At 41.3% G+C, this 16,197-nt stretch overlaps 3 protein-coding genes and 1 pseudogene across 4 annotated transcripts in view; all 4 read right to left on the bottom strand.

Moving 5' to 3' along the window:
* Positions 1-16,197, bottom strand: part of LOC306701784 (protocadherin alpha-C2-like) — a gene marked incomplete at its 5' end in the record, with an annotated part of 179,980 nt that overhangs the window by 144,792 nt on the left and 18,991 nt on the right. The gene's annotated exons all lie outside the window — the stretch shown is intronic.
* On the bottom strand, positions 66-6,172 carry LOC306702492 (protocadherin alpha-3-like; annotated as a pseudogene). Its single transcript has 3 exons — positions 3,835-6,172; positions 756-845; positions 66-122 (listed from the first exon to the last, which is right to left on the bottom strand). The product of its transcript is annotated as a protocadherin alpha-3-like (transcript).
* Positions 6,791-12,524, bottom strand: LOC306702490 (protocadherin beta-15-like; the record flags this gene model as incomplete). The annotated part of the gene is made up of 3 exons (XM_079168126.1): positions 6,791-6,823; positions 6,917-7,081; positions 10,182-12,524. 3 exons carry the CDS (start codon positions 12,522-12,524, stop codon positions 6,791-6,793), a joined length of 2,541 nt encoding a protein of 846 aa, XP_079024252.1.
* On the bottom strand, positions 13,552-15,954 carry LOC306702489 (protocadherin gamma-A4-like; the record flags this gene model as incomplete). Its single annotated transcript, XM_079168125.1, has 1 exon — positions 13,552-15,954. One exon carries the CDS (start codon positions 15,952-15,954, stop codon positions 13,552-13,554), a length of 2,403 nt encoding a protein of 800 aa, XP_079024251.1.

Genomic DNA, 16,197 nt, shown 5'->3' with positions numbered 1-16,197 from the left:
TCCTATATATCCAGAAATTGGGGCAAACCGACCGTTTACGCAAAATAAGCACAGAAACGATCCCGTCAGTATCGAAGTGAGAATGTTGCCGGGAGGTGGAACCAAACAGCAATGACACCAAGCTTGTGTAAGGATGAGATTTCACGTTACACTGACACCATGCGACCTTAATTCTCACTGCAGAAATAAGATCAAAGTACTGCACATTATATTAATGTTAGTTTGTTTTTAAAACCAGAAAACGAAGCAAAACACTTCCAGCACCATGGACAGCAATTGCAACGTTTTGCAGTTCAGTATGCTCCTCATATTAAGACAGTATCATAGTTGTTCCAGTTATTTAATCATAGTTAGCTAACTGGAGCAGGTTCTTCACCCTACCCTGTCATAGTTGCAATTCTACAGGATGTTATAATTCACTCTTTAGTTATGGGTTGTTCTTGGCTTTGTGAGTCAGCTTTCATTTGTTCCTCTGCCATTTTACATGACCAAGCTAATGTAATTGATGGAAGACGGTTTTAAGAGCGAACAATTAAACCACATGAAATCAACAATAAATAAACGCAACTTACAGCAACAAAAAAAGAAAGTTAAGGATTTCCACAAGGAAATAAATCATAATTGTTGGAGAAAAAAGAGAAACCAGCAAATCGAGTGTCATATGAGACACAACACCCAGGAAGGATACGTTGCATTTTTAGTGAAAAAACATTTACAGTAAGCCACCTCAAAGTTTGAGCATCAATATGCCTTACCTCTCCAGGTGTCCTCCTGTCAGGGAGCATCAGTGTGTTCGCGTGGCTGCCCGGGACTATAGTAGATCCTATACTCATTCTGGGTCCAACTAACATGTAGCGTTTGTCTCCAGATCTGTACTGGATGCTGTGACACAGTGTCCCGTCATAATTAGTCTCTTGTAGATATTTCGAAGTATAGTCTGTGGATTTAGAGCACTGCATTGCAATCAGCACGATGATACTGATGAGAAAAAGTGTTGAAACTGAGCCCAAAGTTATCATCAGGTAAAAAGTCACATTATTATCCTCCTCGTCATTTGTTGCACTTTTAACATCAGCAGCAGCAAAAGCCTCTTTGGGCTCCACAACTTTGACGATCACAGTAGCTGTTGCTGAGAGTGACACGTTCCCATTGTCTTTCACCAGTATGACCAGTTTATGCTCAGCCTCGTCTGTCTCTGTGAATGAGCGAAGTGTTCTGATCCGTCCTGTATAGCGGTCCAAACCAAAGAGACTGTGGTCAGTAACTTCCTGCAGTGAGAACAGTAACCAGCCGTTATATCCTATATCAGCGTCATAGGCTCTGACTTTAGTCACCAAGTGTCCTGCGTTCACATTGCGGGGAATCTCCTCCACACCTTCAGCAGAACCGTTAGAGCTGACTGGATACAGGATGACTGGAGCGTTGTCGTTCTGATCCAGAATGAACACATTCACTGTGACGTTGCTGCTTAGTGACGGAGTTCCAGAATCTGTGGCAACAACTCGGAACTGGAACGTTTTCAGAGTTTCAAAGTCAAAACCTTTTAGAGCCAAAATATCTCCGCTCTCAGTATTTATGTTGAGAAATGAGGTGAATTTATTATCTCCGCTTGCTTCTCTGGAAATATGATATGAAATGAGAGCGTTATCACTCTCATCGCAATCAAAGGCTTTTACTGAAAATACGGAGGCTCCGGGGCTGTTATTCTCGGTGACATAAAATACATAGGGGCTTGATGAAAACTCTGGACGATTGTCATTTACATCTGATACCACGACGCTTATCGTCTTTTCAGTTGAAAATATCGGATCCCCTGAATCTTTCGCAATAATTGTGACATCAAATTGGGAAATATTTTCCCTGTCCAACTGCGACCTGGTCACAACAGCGTACATGTTCTCTTGCAACGATGGGGCTAAAGTAAACGGCACTTCTTCTTTGATCGTGCAAATGACTTTGCCATTGACTCCAGAGTCTAAATCACTGACACTAATCAGGGCCACTGTAGTTCCTATCTTTGAATCCTCCTTGATAGAGCTAGAAAATGATGTCACTTCTATCTCGGGTGCATTATCATTAACATCAATAACAGTTATCATAACACTTTTGTCAGTTGTAAGAGGAGCTTGTCCTTTATCAGACACCTGAATGTCAATTTCATAACTTTTACTTTGCTCAAAATTTATTTGTCCTATTACCTTAATTTCACCAGTATGTGCGTCAATACTAAAGACATCCATCACTTTTGAATCAACTTCGTGACCAAATGAATATATTATTTCGCTATTTGCATCTTGGTCCGAATCGGTTGCATTTACCTGAATCACCACAGTGCCAATGGGGGCGTTTTCCTTCAGTGTGGAAGAATAAAACTCTTTGGTAAACACCGGGGAGTTGTCATTAACATCCAGTACATCCACAATAATATCTATAGCGCCAGACTTCACCGGTTTTCCTCCATCAACTGCTGTTAGACGTAGCTTAAGTTTCCCGACTGTTTCTCTGTCCAACTGCTTCTGCAGGACTAAAAATGGTACTTTACGGTCCTCGCCTCTATCCTTGACTTCTAATCTAAAATATTCGTTATGGCTGAGTCTATATTGCTGAATTGAATACTGGCCTACGTCGTTATCGTGCGCAGCCTGTAGTTGAAATCTCGCTCCTGATAAGGCCGACTCGGAAATCTCAAGCCTTTTCTCTTTCTCTGGAAAAACAGGCGAGTGGTCATTTATATCAAGTATTTCCACTACCACGTAGTGGATCTCCAGCGGGTTTTCTAGCACGGTTTTCAGATTGATCAAACATGGGCTGGTCCGGTCGCACACCTCCTCCCTGTCTATTCCTTTTTTCACATACAATATACCATCGTTTTGATTCACGTGAAACAGGGGCTCCGTTGAGCCTGCTACAATGCGATATCCTCTGTCTTTCAGTGCGCTCTTATCTAGCCCCAAATCCTTAGCTATGTTCCCGACGACGGTTTCACGTTGAACCTCCTCAGATATGGAGTATCTGATCTGTGCAGAAGCTCCGTTGCATACAACGTCCAAAACAACCATGAAGAAAAAACAAAACTCTCGCCCCCTCCATGCTTTGCGTCCTCTTTGTTCCATGATTTGAACGTGACAAATAACTGTCCATTAATTTCTTCGTGATGTCAATTACACCTAATCCGCCATGTTTCTAAACGATGCCCAGCGTCTTTTTCTTCATCAAACTGCTGAAAATAAAACACTCGTTGCTGCCAATCGCGATCTTGCGCTCAAATGCTGAGTGAAATGCAAGGGCCCGGTCCAAATGTAGCTCGTGACGCAAGGTGCTGTCAGATGCACAGAATCACTGAACTACACTGACACCAAGCGTTGAAATTGTTATTTACACTGATTCGTTATCAAATTCATTATCAAATGTTCAGATAAAATACATCTCCACATTAAGTTATAGACCTGCTTTGACTTTGACCGTGAGGAAATTCACATGCTGCAACGTTGTTCTCATTTACATTCCAGGCCTAACCACACATCGAAGGATATCACCATAATACTCATCAACACCATGAATCGCAGCTGCCAAAACATTGTAAAATAACATACACATGTTCAAGCACCATTACAAATATATCCTCTAAAATTGTATAGTAAATACACCACGATCAGAACCAAAAGGCTGTTGTACAAAGTAAAATGAGTCCCAAACTTTGTAGCCGTTCTAGATGCTGATTGTGAGAAAGGTGTAGCTTCCCTGAGAGAAAGTCACAGCCACGAGGATCCTTATTCAAAACTTTTAACAAACGTAAAGTAACAGCACATTGAGAGAATTAGATATAAATCTTACCTCTCCAGAAGTATGTCTCCTGTCAGGGAGCATCAGTGTGTTCGCGTGGCTGCCCGGAACTATCGTAGATCCTATACTCATTCTGGGTCCAACTAACATGTAGCGTTTGTCTCCAGATCTGTACTGGATGCTGTGACACAGTGTCCCGTCATAATTAGTCTCTTGTAGATATTTAGAAGAATAGTCTGTGGATTTAGAGCACTGCATTGCAATCAGCACGATGATACTGATGAGAAAAAGTGTTGAAACTGAGCCCAAAGTTATCATCAGGTAAAAAGTCACATTATTATCCTCCTCGTCATTTGTTGCACTTTTAACATCAGCAGCAGCAAAAGCCTCTTTGGGCTCCACAACTTTGACAATCACAGTAGCTGTTGCTGAGAGTGACACGTTCCCATTGTCTTTCACCAGTATGACCAGTTTATGCTCAGCCTCGTCTGTCTCTGTGAATGAGCGAAGTGTTCTGATCCGTCCTGTATAGCGGTCCAAACCAAAGAGACTGTGGTCAGTAACTTCCTGCAGTGAGAACAGTAACCAGCCGTTATATCCTATATCAGCGTCATAGGCTCTGACTTTAGTCACCAAGTGTCCTGCGTTCACATTGCGGGGAATCTCCTCCACACCTTCAGCAGAACCGTTAGAGCTGACTGGATACAGGATGACTGGAGCGTTGTCGTTCTGATCCAGAATGAACACGTTCACTGTGACGTTGCTGCTTAGTGATGGAGTTCCAGAATCTGTGGCAACAACTCGGAACTGGAACGTTTTCAGAGTTTCAAAGTCAAAACCTTTAAGAGCCAAAATATCTCCGCTCTCAGTATTAATGTTGAGAAATGAGGAGAATTTATTATCTCCGCTTGCTTCTCTGGAAATATGATATGAAATGAGAGCGTTATCACTCTCATCGCAATCAAAGGCTTTTACTGAAAATACGGAGGCTCCGGGGCTGTTATTCTCGGTGACATAAAATACATAGGGGCTTGATGAAAACTCTGGACGATTGTCATTTACATCTGATACCACGACGCTTATCGTCTTTTCAGTTGAAAATATCGGATCCCCTGAATCTTTCGCAATAATTGTGACATCAAATTGGGAAATATTTTCCCTGTCCAACTGCGACCTGGTCACAACAGCGTACATGTTCTCTTGCAACGATGGGGCTAAAGTAAACGGCACTTCTTCTTTGATCGTGCAAATGACTTTGCCATTGACTCCAGAGTCTAAATCACTGACACTAATCAGGGCCACTGTCGTTCCTATCTTTGAATCCTCCTTGATAGAGCTAGAAAATGATGTCACTTCTATCTCAGGTGCATTATCATTAACATCAATAACAGTTATCATAACACTTTTGTCCGTTGTTAGAGGAACTGGCCCTTTATCAGACGCCTGAATGTCAATTTCATAACTTTTACTTTGCTCAAAATCTATTTGTCCTATTACCTTAATTTCACCAGTGTGTGCGTGAATACTAAAGACATCCATCACTTTTAAATCAACTTCGTGACCAAATGAATATATTATTTCGCTATTTGCACCCTGGTCCGAATCAGTTGCATTTACCTGAATCACCACAGTGCCAATGGGGACGTTTTCCTTCAGTGTGGAAGAATACAACTCTTTGGTAAACACCGGGGAGTTGTCATTAACATCCAGTACATCCACAATAATATCTATAGCGCCAGACTTCACCGGTTTTCCTCCATCAACTGCTGTTAGACGTAGCTTAAGTTTCCCGGCCGTTTCTCTGTCCAACTGCTTCTGCAGGACTAAAAATGGTACTTTACGGTCCTCGCCTCTATCCTTGACTTCTAATCTAAAATATTCGTTATGGCTGAGTCTATATTGCTGAATTGAGAACTGGCCTACGTCGTTATCGTGCGCAGCCTGTAGTTGAAATCTCGCTCCTGTTAAGGCCGACTCGAAAATCTCAAGCCTTTTCTCTTTCTCTGGAAAAACAGGCGAGTGGTCATTTATATCAAGTATTTCCACTACCACGTAGTGGATCTCCAGCGGGTTTTCTAGCACGGTTTTCAGATTGATCAAACATGGGCTGGTCCGGTCGCACACCTCCTCCCTGTCTATTCCTTTTTTCACATACAATATACCATCGTTTTGATTCACGTGAAACAGGGGCTCCGTTGAGCCTGCTACAATGCGATATCCTCTGTCTTTCAGTGCGCTCTTATCTAGCCCCAAATCCTTAGCTATGTTCCCGACGACGGTTTCACGTTGAACCTCCTCAGATATGGAGTATCTGATCTGTGCAGAAGCTCCGTTGCATACAACGTCCAAAACAACCATGAAGAAAAAACAAAACTGTCGCCCCCTCCATGCTTTGCGTCCTCTTTGTTCCATGATTTGAACGTGACAAATAACTGTCCATTAATTTCTTCGTGATGTCAATTACACCTAATCCGCCATGTTTCTAAACGATGCCCAGCGTCTTTTTCTTCATCAAACTGCTGAAAATAAAATACTCGTTGCTGCCAATCGCGATCTTGCGCTCAAATGCTGAGTGAAATGCAAGGGCCCGGTCCAAATGTAGCTCGTGACGCAAGGTGCTGTCAGATGCACAGAATCACTGAACTACACTGACACCAAGCGTTGAAATTGTTATTTACACGGATTCGTTATCAAATTCATTATCAAATGTTCAGATAAAATACATCTCCACATTAAGTTATAGACCTGCTTTGACTTTGACCGTGAGGAAATTCACATGCTGCAACGTTGTTCTCATTTACATTCCAGGCCTAACCACACATCGAAGGATATCACCATAATACTCATCAACACCATGAATCGCAGCTGCCAAAACATTGTAAAATAACATACACGTGTTCTAGCACCATTACAAATATATCCTCTAAAATTGTACAGTAAATACACCACGATCAGAACCAAAAAGCTGTTGTACAAAGTAAAATGAGTCCCAAAGTTTGTAGCCGTTCTAGATGCTGATTGTGAGAAAGGTGTAGCTTCCCTGAGAGAAAGTCACAGCCATGAGGATCCTTATTCAAAACTTTTAACAAACGTAAAGTAACAGCACATTGAGAGAATTAGATATAAATCTTACCTCTCCAGAAGTATGTCTCCTGTCAGGGAGCATCAGTGTGTTCGCGTGGCTGCCCGGGACAATAGTAGATCCTATACTCATTCTGGGTCCAACTAACATGTAGCGTTTGTCTCCAGATCTGTACTGGATGCTGTGACACAGTGTCCCGTCATAATTAGTCTCTTGTAGATATTTAGAAGTATATTCTGTGGATTTAGAGCACTGCATTGCAATCAGCACGATGATACTGATGAGAAAAAGTGTTGAAACTGAGCCCAAAGTTATCATCAGGTAAAAAGTCACATTATTATCCTCCTCGTCATTTGTTGCACTTTTAACATCAGCAGCAGCAAAAGCCTCTTTGGGCTCCACGACTTTGACAATCACAGTAGCTGTTGCTGAGAGTGACACGTTCCCATTGTCTTTCACCAGTATGACCAGTTTATGCTCAGCCTCGTCTGTCTCTGTGAATGAGCGAAGTGTTCTGATCCGTCCTGTATAGCGGTCCAAACCAAAGAGACTGTGGTCAGTAACTTCCTGCAGTGAGAACAGTAACCAGCCGTTATATCCTATATCAGCGTCATAGGCTCTGACTTTAGTCACTAAGTGTCCTGCGTTCACATTGCGGGGAATCTCCTCCACACCTTCAGCAGAACCGTTAGAGCTGACTGGATACAGGATGACTGGAGCGTTGTCGTTCTGATCCAGAATGAACACGTTCACTGTGACGTTGCTGCTTAGTGACGGAGTTCCAGAATCTGTGGCAACAACTTGGAACTGGAACGTTTTCAGTGTTTCAAAGTCAAAACTTTTTAGTGCTGAAATGTGTCCATTGTCAGAGTTTACATTTAGGAAAGATGTTACATCATTTTTCCTGGCAATATGATAAGAAATGTGTGCATTGTCATTGACATCATAGTCCGTTGCACTTAAAGAGAATATCGACGCTCCAGCAACGTTATTTTCTATCAGGTAAAACTCTAATGGATTTTGGGAGAAGTGTGGTCTGTTGTCGTTGACATCCGATATCTGAATACTCAGTGTTTTAACAGTAAATAAGGGTGGCTCACCACAATCGGTGGCTTTTATTGTTATTTCATAATGTGACACCTCCTCGCGATCCAAAATTCCCTTCGTGACAACTGAATATATGTTCTCCTTATAAGAAGGCTTTAATTCAAAAGGCACTTCCTCTGTTATACGCGAGATAATTTTTCCGTTTACACCGGAGTCTTTATCCGTCACACTAATGAGTGAAATGACTGTTCCAGGCTTTGAATCTTCAGACACTGTATTTGACAGTGATGTGACTTCTATATCCGGATGGTTGTCATTAACGTCTTTTATCTTTACAACGACTTTACACCTGCTTGTTAATGGAGGTGTTCCTTTGTCAGATGCCTGAATATCTAGTTTGTAAATCTCTGATTCCTCAAAATCCACGACACCTTTCAATTTAATTTCTCCAGTTAAACTATCTAATTCAAAGATTTCGTAGACTTTACGTGCTAATGTTCTGCTGAGGCTGTACTCTATTTCCCCATTAGTCCCTTCATCTGGATCCGTTGCATTCACTCTTATAACAGTGGTAGCAACTGGGAGGTTTTCATATATTTCTATTTGGTAAGTATCATGACTAAACATTGGACGATTGTCATTAATATCAATAACACTAATAGAAACATTTAGTGTGCCCGATCTTTGAGGTTTACCTCCATCAACTGCTGTTACAAATAGCAAGTGGTTATTCTTTTGTTCTCTGTCCAAGGACTTCTTCAGCACTAAAAATGGTATTTTATCATCATCACTTTGGCTAATCTCTATTTCAAAGTGATCATTTGACGTTAATGTATATGTGCGGATAGAGTTAATTCCAGCATCGGGATCACGGGCCGCGTGCAGTTCGAATCGAGTTCCTGGTAATGCATGTTCAAATATTTCAAATTGCTGTTCTTTTTCAGGGAAACTAGGAGAGTGGTCATTTACATCAGTAATTTCTACAACTACATGGTGCATTTCCAAAGGGTCCTCAACAAGGATTTTCAGCTCCATTAAGCATACACCACTACCGTGACACAGCTCCTCTCTGTCGATTTTCTTACGGACCTGTAAGGCACCATTGTCCAGGTTTACCTCGAAAAAAGCGTCCTTAGATCCAGACACAACTCGAAGTCGTCGATCAATCAAAGATATTTTGTCCAGACCAAGATCCTTAGCAACATTTCCAACCACGGTACCTTCCTTCATCTCCTCTGGAATAGAGTACCTCAATTCAGCCAAAGCATTGTTCCCGAAAACCATCAGAAAATAAAAATGAAAAACGAACCAACGATAGTCACTTGAGCGATATCGTCTTTCCATCCCCATCGTTATCCAACAACACATATACACACGGGAGCCGGTTTCTGCAGCAAATCAAATGTTTTTATCCGACCTTGTTAGTTTCGCATGTTTAAAAAACACACGATCCCGTCTCATCCAACTCGCACCCTTCAATACTGTGAGGTACCAGACAAAAGCTTCTTTAGGGGAGGGACTGAGTTCTTTATGGCCAAGTTGATGTAGCAGTGACACCAAGAGGGCAACATTTTACATCATTTAAAGTTATTAAAATGGCATATTAGCATATATATTTTTGGTCAGAAAATCCGCCTGGAAATCTCACAGAAGAGGAGATTAGTCATGTTGTGTGAAACCAACATGATCACAAACATATAATGCCATGAACAGTACAAGAACATCCTTGGAGCTACCGCTATGTACTTGTTTTATGTTCTATACTAAACAACAAAAGAATGCATTAACAATAGAGCAATAATCTATATAGCTTAGACTTCGCGGTGGTATTGCAAATGAAGTGGTTGAACCATTTTTATTTAAGCGTTGCTCATATTCTTGCTTCAAAACAGTAATGTCATTGTTTTTCACCACCATGGATAGCAAAGCAAAGCAGACTTGCAACCTTTTTCTGTCTTAACCGCATAAGCCTTTTCCTCTCACTCGTAAACGAAAAGTGTTTGTGCGACTCGACGAATGACAGGTTATAAGAACAAATAGTGCAACAAAAAGAAGCTCTGTCAAACGCAAGCAGGAAGCTGATTCTAAAATGATGGTAAGCTGACAAACTCACTGTTCTTTTGAAAACAGAATACATAAAAGCATAGATCACAAACCTGTCTGGACGTAGTTTAAACACTTACTCAGACATCACAATTCAAAGAACCTCAAAACACGTGGTAAACATCCGAACACAAAATCCCACACTTGCTAGATTTTAGAGTCTTACCTCTCCAGCTGTCCTTCTGTCAGGAAGCACGAGTGTATTCGCGTGGCTGCCCGGGACTATAGTAGATCCTATACTCATTCTGGGTCCAACTAACATGTAGCGTTTGTCTCCAGATCTGTACTGGATGCTGTGACACAGTGTCCCGTCATAATTAGTCTCTTGTAGATATTTAGAAGTATAGTCTGTGGATTTAGAGCACTGCATTGCAATCAGCACGATGATACTGATGAGAAAAAGTACAGAAACCGATCCCAGAGTTATAATCAGATGAAATGTCACATTGTCCTCCTCATCAACTTTGGTGGCACTTTTAACATCAGCAGCAGCAAAAGCCTCTTTGGGCTCCACAACTTTGACAATCACAGTAGCTGTTGCTGAGAGTGACACATTCCCATTGTCTTTCACCAGTATGACCAGTTTATGCTCAGCCTCGTCTGTCTCTGTGAATGAGCGAAGTGTTCTGATCCGTCCTGTATAGCGGTCCAAACCAAAGAGACTGTGGTCAGTAACTTCCTGCAGTGAGAACAGTAACCAGCCGTTATATCCTATATCAGCGTCATAGGCTCTGACTTTCGTCACCAAGTGTCCTGCGTTCACATTGCGGGGAATCTCCTCCACACCTTCAGCAGAACCGTTAGAGCTGACTGGATACAGGATGACTGGAGCGTTGTCGTTCTGATCCAGAATGAACACGTTCACTGTGACGTTGCTGCTGAGTGACGGAGTTCCAGAATCTGTGGCAACAACTTGGAACTGGAACGTTTTCAGAGTTTCAAAGTCAAAACTTTTTAGTGCTGAAATGTGTCCATTGTCAGAGTTTACATTTAGGAAAGAGGTTAGATCATTTTTTCTGGCAATATGATAAGAGATTAGTGCATTGTCATTGACATCATAGTCCGTTGCACTTAAAGATAATATCGAAGCTCCAGCAACGTTATTTTCTATCAGGTAAAACTCTAATGGATTTTGGGAGAAGTGTGGTCTGTTGTCGTTGACATCCGATATCTGAATACTCAGTGTTTTAACACTATATAAGGGAGGTTCACCACAATCGGTTGCTTTTATTGTTATTTCATAATGTGACACCTCCTCTCGATCCAAAATTCCCTTCGTCACTACTGAATATATGTTCTCCTTATAAGAAGGCTTTAATTCAAAAGGAACGTCTGAAGTTATGCGTGAAATTATTTTTCCATTGACACCGGAGTCTTTATCCGTCACACTAATAAGTGAAATAACTGTGCCAGGCTTTGAGTCTTCAGACACTGTATTTGACAGTGATGTTATTTCTATTTCTGGTGGATTATCATTGACATCTTTTATTTTTATAATGACTCTACTCCTCCCTTTTAATGGAGGTGTTCCTTTGTCAGATGCCTCAATATCTAGTTTATAATTCTCGGATTCCTCAAAATCCAGGACTCCTTTCAATTTAATTCGTCCACTTAAATTATCTAATTCAAAGATATCGTAAACTTTACGTGCTAATGTTCTGCTGAGGCTGTACTCTATTTCCCCATTAATTCCTTCGTCTGGATCTGTTGCATTCACTCTTATAACAGTGGTACCAACTGGGACGTTTTCATATATTTCTATTTGATAAGTATCTTGACTAAATATCGGACGATTGTCATTAACGTCAAGAACAATAATAGAAACATTTAGTGTGCCCGATCTTTGAGGTTTACCTCCATCAACTGCTGTTACAAATAGCAAGTGGGTATTATTTTGTTCTCTGTCCAAGGACTTCTTCAGCACTAAAAATGGTATTTTATCATCATCACTTTGGCTAAAATCTATTTCAAAGTGATCATTTGACGTTAATGTATATATGCGGATAGAGTTAATTCCAGCATCGGGATCACGGGCCGCATGCAGCTGGAATCGAGTTCCTGGAGATGTTTGTTCTGCTATTTCAAATCGCTGTTCCTTTTCAGGAAAACTAGGAGAGTGGTCATTTACGTCAGTAATTTCTACAACTACATGGTGCATTTCTAAAGGGTCTTCAACAAGGATTTTCAGCTCCATTAAGCATACACCACTACCGTGACACAGCTCCTCTCTGTCGATTTTCTTACGGACCTGTAAGGCACCATTGTCCAGGTTTACCTCGAAAAAAGCGTCCTTAGATCCAGACACAACTCGAAATCGTCGATCAATCAAAGACGTTTTGTCCAGACCAAGATCCTTAGCAACATTTCCAACCACGGTACCTTCCTTCATCTCCTCTGGAATAGAGTACCTCAATTCAGCCAAAGTCTGCTTTCCGAAACACAGCAGTAAGGAAAAATGAAAAACAAACCAACAATGGTCACTTGAGCGATATCGTCTTTCACTCCCCATCGTTATCCAACAACGTATATGCACACGGGAGCGGGTTTCTGCAACAAATCTGTTCTCTATATCCGACCACCACACGCTCTCATTCTACTCCTGTTTTTACCTCAAATGTATCCTCTGTTGTGAGGTACCAAAAAAAAGCTTTGTTGGGGGAGGGACGAAGTATTGTATGGCCTCGTCGATGTTACAGTGACACCAAGAGGACAACGTGTATACCACTTACAGAGTTATTCTATATTATGTAGTTATGTTTTGTCAGCAAATCTACCTGGAAAGATGGATACAAACTTTGAGAAAAATTAATCGATTTGGCACTTTTGATAAACAGTTGAAGCTGCGACTTGTTGATGCAAATGAAATCCTCTTATGCAACATTACTTTTAAACACGTTTACTCCTCACTCTATTACCCGTTCACTCTATTCTGCTTAGACATAGTAAAGTCAACGTATTTCAGGACCATGGACAGCGATCACTGTTCTTCTTGTAGCCGATCACTTTGACCAAAGACTTATGCAATCAGTTATCAAGCCCGTTGCAACATGCTAAAATAAATGCATTCATGACATCTAAAGGAAGTGTGCAAACGTTGGTTTTAAATGTATTTAGCTCGTACGTGACACAACTCGTTGGCCATATATAGGCAATAATTAAAATACAGTTATCACCACATATTTCTAATATTTCTTTCTAATTTTATTTACAATGGGAGACAAATATTAATTCCATCAATTGGAAATATCTCTGATAATCATAATATTCTTCATTATATGTACATGAGAGAAAAAATAGAGATAATGGATTATTTTGCCGGTTGGCAGATTCATAAACCTTGTTACAGACACAGCCGAACAGCATAACTTATATGAAAAAAAAGAACAAATACACGCGTAACAGAAACTGAAATACTGTGACACAGCCGAGAAGAGTATCACTCAGCTTTGATGTTTGTGTTTTGATGTTTAACTCCACTGTTGATCGTCATTGTAAAAAGTCGTTTTGGACATGTTTGCACACACACTCACCGGGAACTATTGCTCGTAAACATGTTTTGAAGCACTGTATTTTGTTCTTACCTCTCCAGAAGTCTGTCTCCTGTCAGGGAGCATCAGTGTGTTCGCGTGGCTGCCCGGGACTATAGTAGATCCTATACTCATTCTGGGTCCAACTAACATGTAGCGTTTGTCTCCCGATCTGTACTGGATGCTGTGACACAGCGTCCCGTCATAATTAGTCTCTTGTAGATATTTAGAAGTATAGTCTGTGGATTTAGAGCACTGCATTGCAATCAGCACGATGATGCTGATGAGAAAAAGTGTTGAAACTGAGCCCAAAGTTATCATCAGGTAAAAAGTCACATTATTATCCTCCTCGTCATTTGTTGCACTTTTAACATCAGAAGCAGCAAAAGCCTCTTTGGGCTCCACAACTTTGACAATCACAGTAGCTGTTGCTGAGAGTGACACGTTCCCATTGTCTTTCACCAGTATGACCAGTTTATGCTCAGCCTCGTCTGTCTCTGTGAATGAGCGAAGTGTTCTGATCCGTCCTGTATAGCGGTCCAAACCAAAGAGACTGTGGTCACTAACTTCCTGTAGTGAGAACAGTAACCAGCCGTTATATCCTATATCAGCATCATAGGCTCTGACTTTAGTCACCAAGTGTCCTGCGTTCACATTGCGGGGAATCTCCTCCACACCTTCAGCAGAACCGTTAGAGCTGACTGGATACAGGATGACTGGAGCGTTGTCGTTCTGATCCAGAATGAACACGTTCACTGTGACGTTGCTGCAAAGTGACGGAGTTCCAGAATCTGTGGCAACAACTCGGAACTGGAACGTTTTCAGTGTTTCAAAGTCAAAACTTTTCAGTGCCAAAATATCTCCATTTTCAGAGTTTACGTTTAGAAATGATGTCACTGTATTTGCGTAAGCTGCCTCTCTGAGAATGTGATACGAAATAAGAGCATTGTCTCCCTCGTCATGATCAGACGCAATTAATGAAAATACCGACACCCCTGTAGGGTTATTCTCGGTGACGTAGAAATTGTATTGCCTCATTAAAAACTCTGGGCTGTTGTCGTTAACGTCGGATATAATAACTCTCAACGTCTTTTCAGTTGTCAAGGCTGGTTCACCTGCATCTTTTGCGATTACTGTTACATCATAAATCGATTTGTTTTCCCTGTCAAGCTGTGACTTTGTCACGACAGTGTACATGTTTTCCTGTATTGAAGGTGTTATTGTGAAAGGGACATCGCCTTTTACAAAGCAGATAACTTTCCCGTTTACTCCAGAGTCCAAATCCGTAATGCTAAGAAGTGCTACTGTTGTTCCTGATCTGGAATCTTCTGACATTTTACTAGACATTGACGTCACCTCAATTACAGGTGCATTGTCATTTTTGTCTTTGATATTTACACTCACGCTTTTTTCCGTTCTAAATGGAACAGCACCGCTGTCAGAAGCTTGAATATCTATTTCGTAACTGTCATCCACTTCATAGTCTAATTGTCCTTTCACAGTTATCTCACCTGTGATCGGGTCGACATCAAACAGTTCACGTACTTTAATATTAACATTGCCGAAAGAATAGCTAACATCTCCATTCAAACCGTCGTCCATATCCGTGGCATTTACTCGTATGACTATTGTTCCAATCGGTGAATTTTCATTTATATCTGCGGAATACACATCTTTTGTAAAAACTGGCGCATTGTCGTTCACATCTAGAACATCTATAAATATATCCATGGACCCTGATTTAGGAGGTTTACCTCCATCCAGGGCTGTAAGAAGTAGTTTGTGGCTGCTAGAGGCCTCTCTGTCTAACGGGCTTTGTAATTGTAAAATAGGCACTTTGCCATCTTTTCCGCGATCTTTCACTTCTAGCCGAAAATGATTATTAGGACTTAATTTGTATTGTTGAACGGAATTCATACCACCATCTGGATCGAGAGCAGCATGCAACTGAAATCTGGTTCCCGGTAAAGTGGACTCCGAAATCTCTATCCTTTTGTTGTCTTCCGGAAAAGAGGGCGAATGATCATTTACGTCTAACACTTCCACAGCAACATAATGGATCTCCAGTGGGTTTTCTAGGACTGTCTTCAGGTTTATCAAACACACACTGGTCCGCTGGCATATTTCTTCACGGTCAATGTTACGATTTACGTATAAAATCCCATCATTTTGGTTTACTTGGAAAAGGGGTTCAGTGGAGCTAGAGACAATACGAAATCCCCTAGCTTTTAATATAATTGGATCTATTCCGAGATCCTTTGCAATATTTCCAACAGAGGTCCCTTCTTTGATCTCTTCCGATATAGAATATCTTATCTGTCCCGAAGCCTTGCCGAAAATCAGACTAAGAGACAGCACCAAGGCCATCCATTTGCTTCCTTGTCGCCAGGAGTCCTGTCGGCTGTGTTCCATTGTCTGGTGTCAGTGTATAAATCCAATGAATACCAAGTGACACAGACTGTTTACATGTCCGTTAATTGAAGAAAAATCACCGCCTTACAATGCGTGCGGGTTGTATGAACGCGAAAATCGTTAGAACAAAGCTCATTCAGAGGATACTGGTCTGCCCCCTGAATGCTTTAGAGGCAGTCTCACACCGATGGTGAAGTGCTGTGATGCGTATTTCTGGTTGTTTAGTGCCACCATGCGATTCTA

This window comes from Pholis gunnellus (assembly GCF_910591455.1).
Source record: "Pholis gunnellus genome assembly, chromosome: 10".
Lineage (NCBI taxonomy): Eukaryota > Metazoa > Chordata > Actinopteri > Perciformes > Pholidae > Pholis > Pholis gunnellus.
The sequence above is the reverse complement of the archived record's forward strand: the minus strand, read 5'-3'. Positions and strand labels throughout refer to the sequence as shown.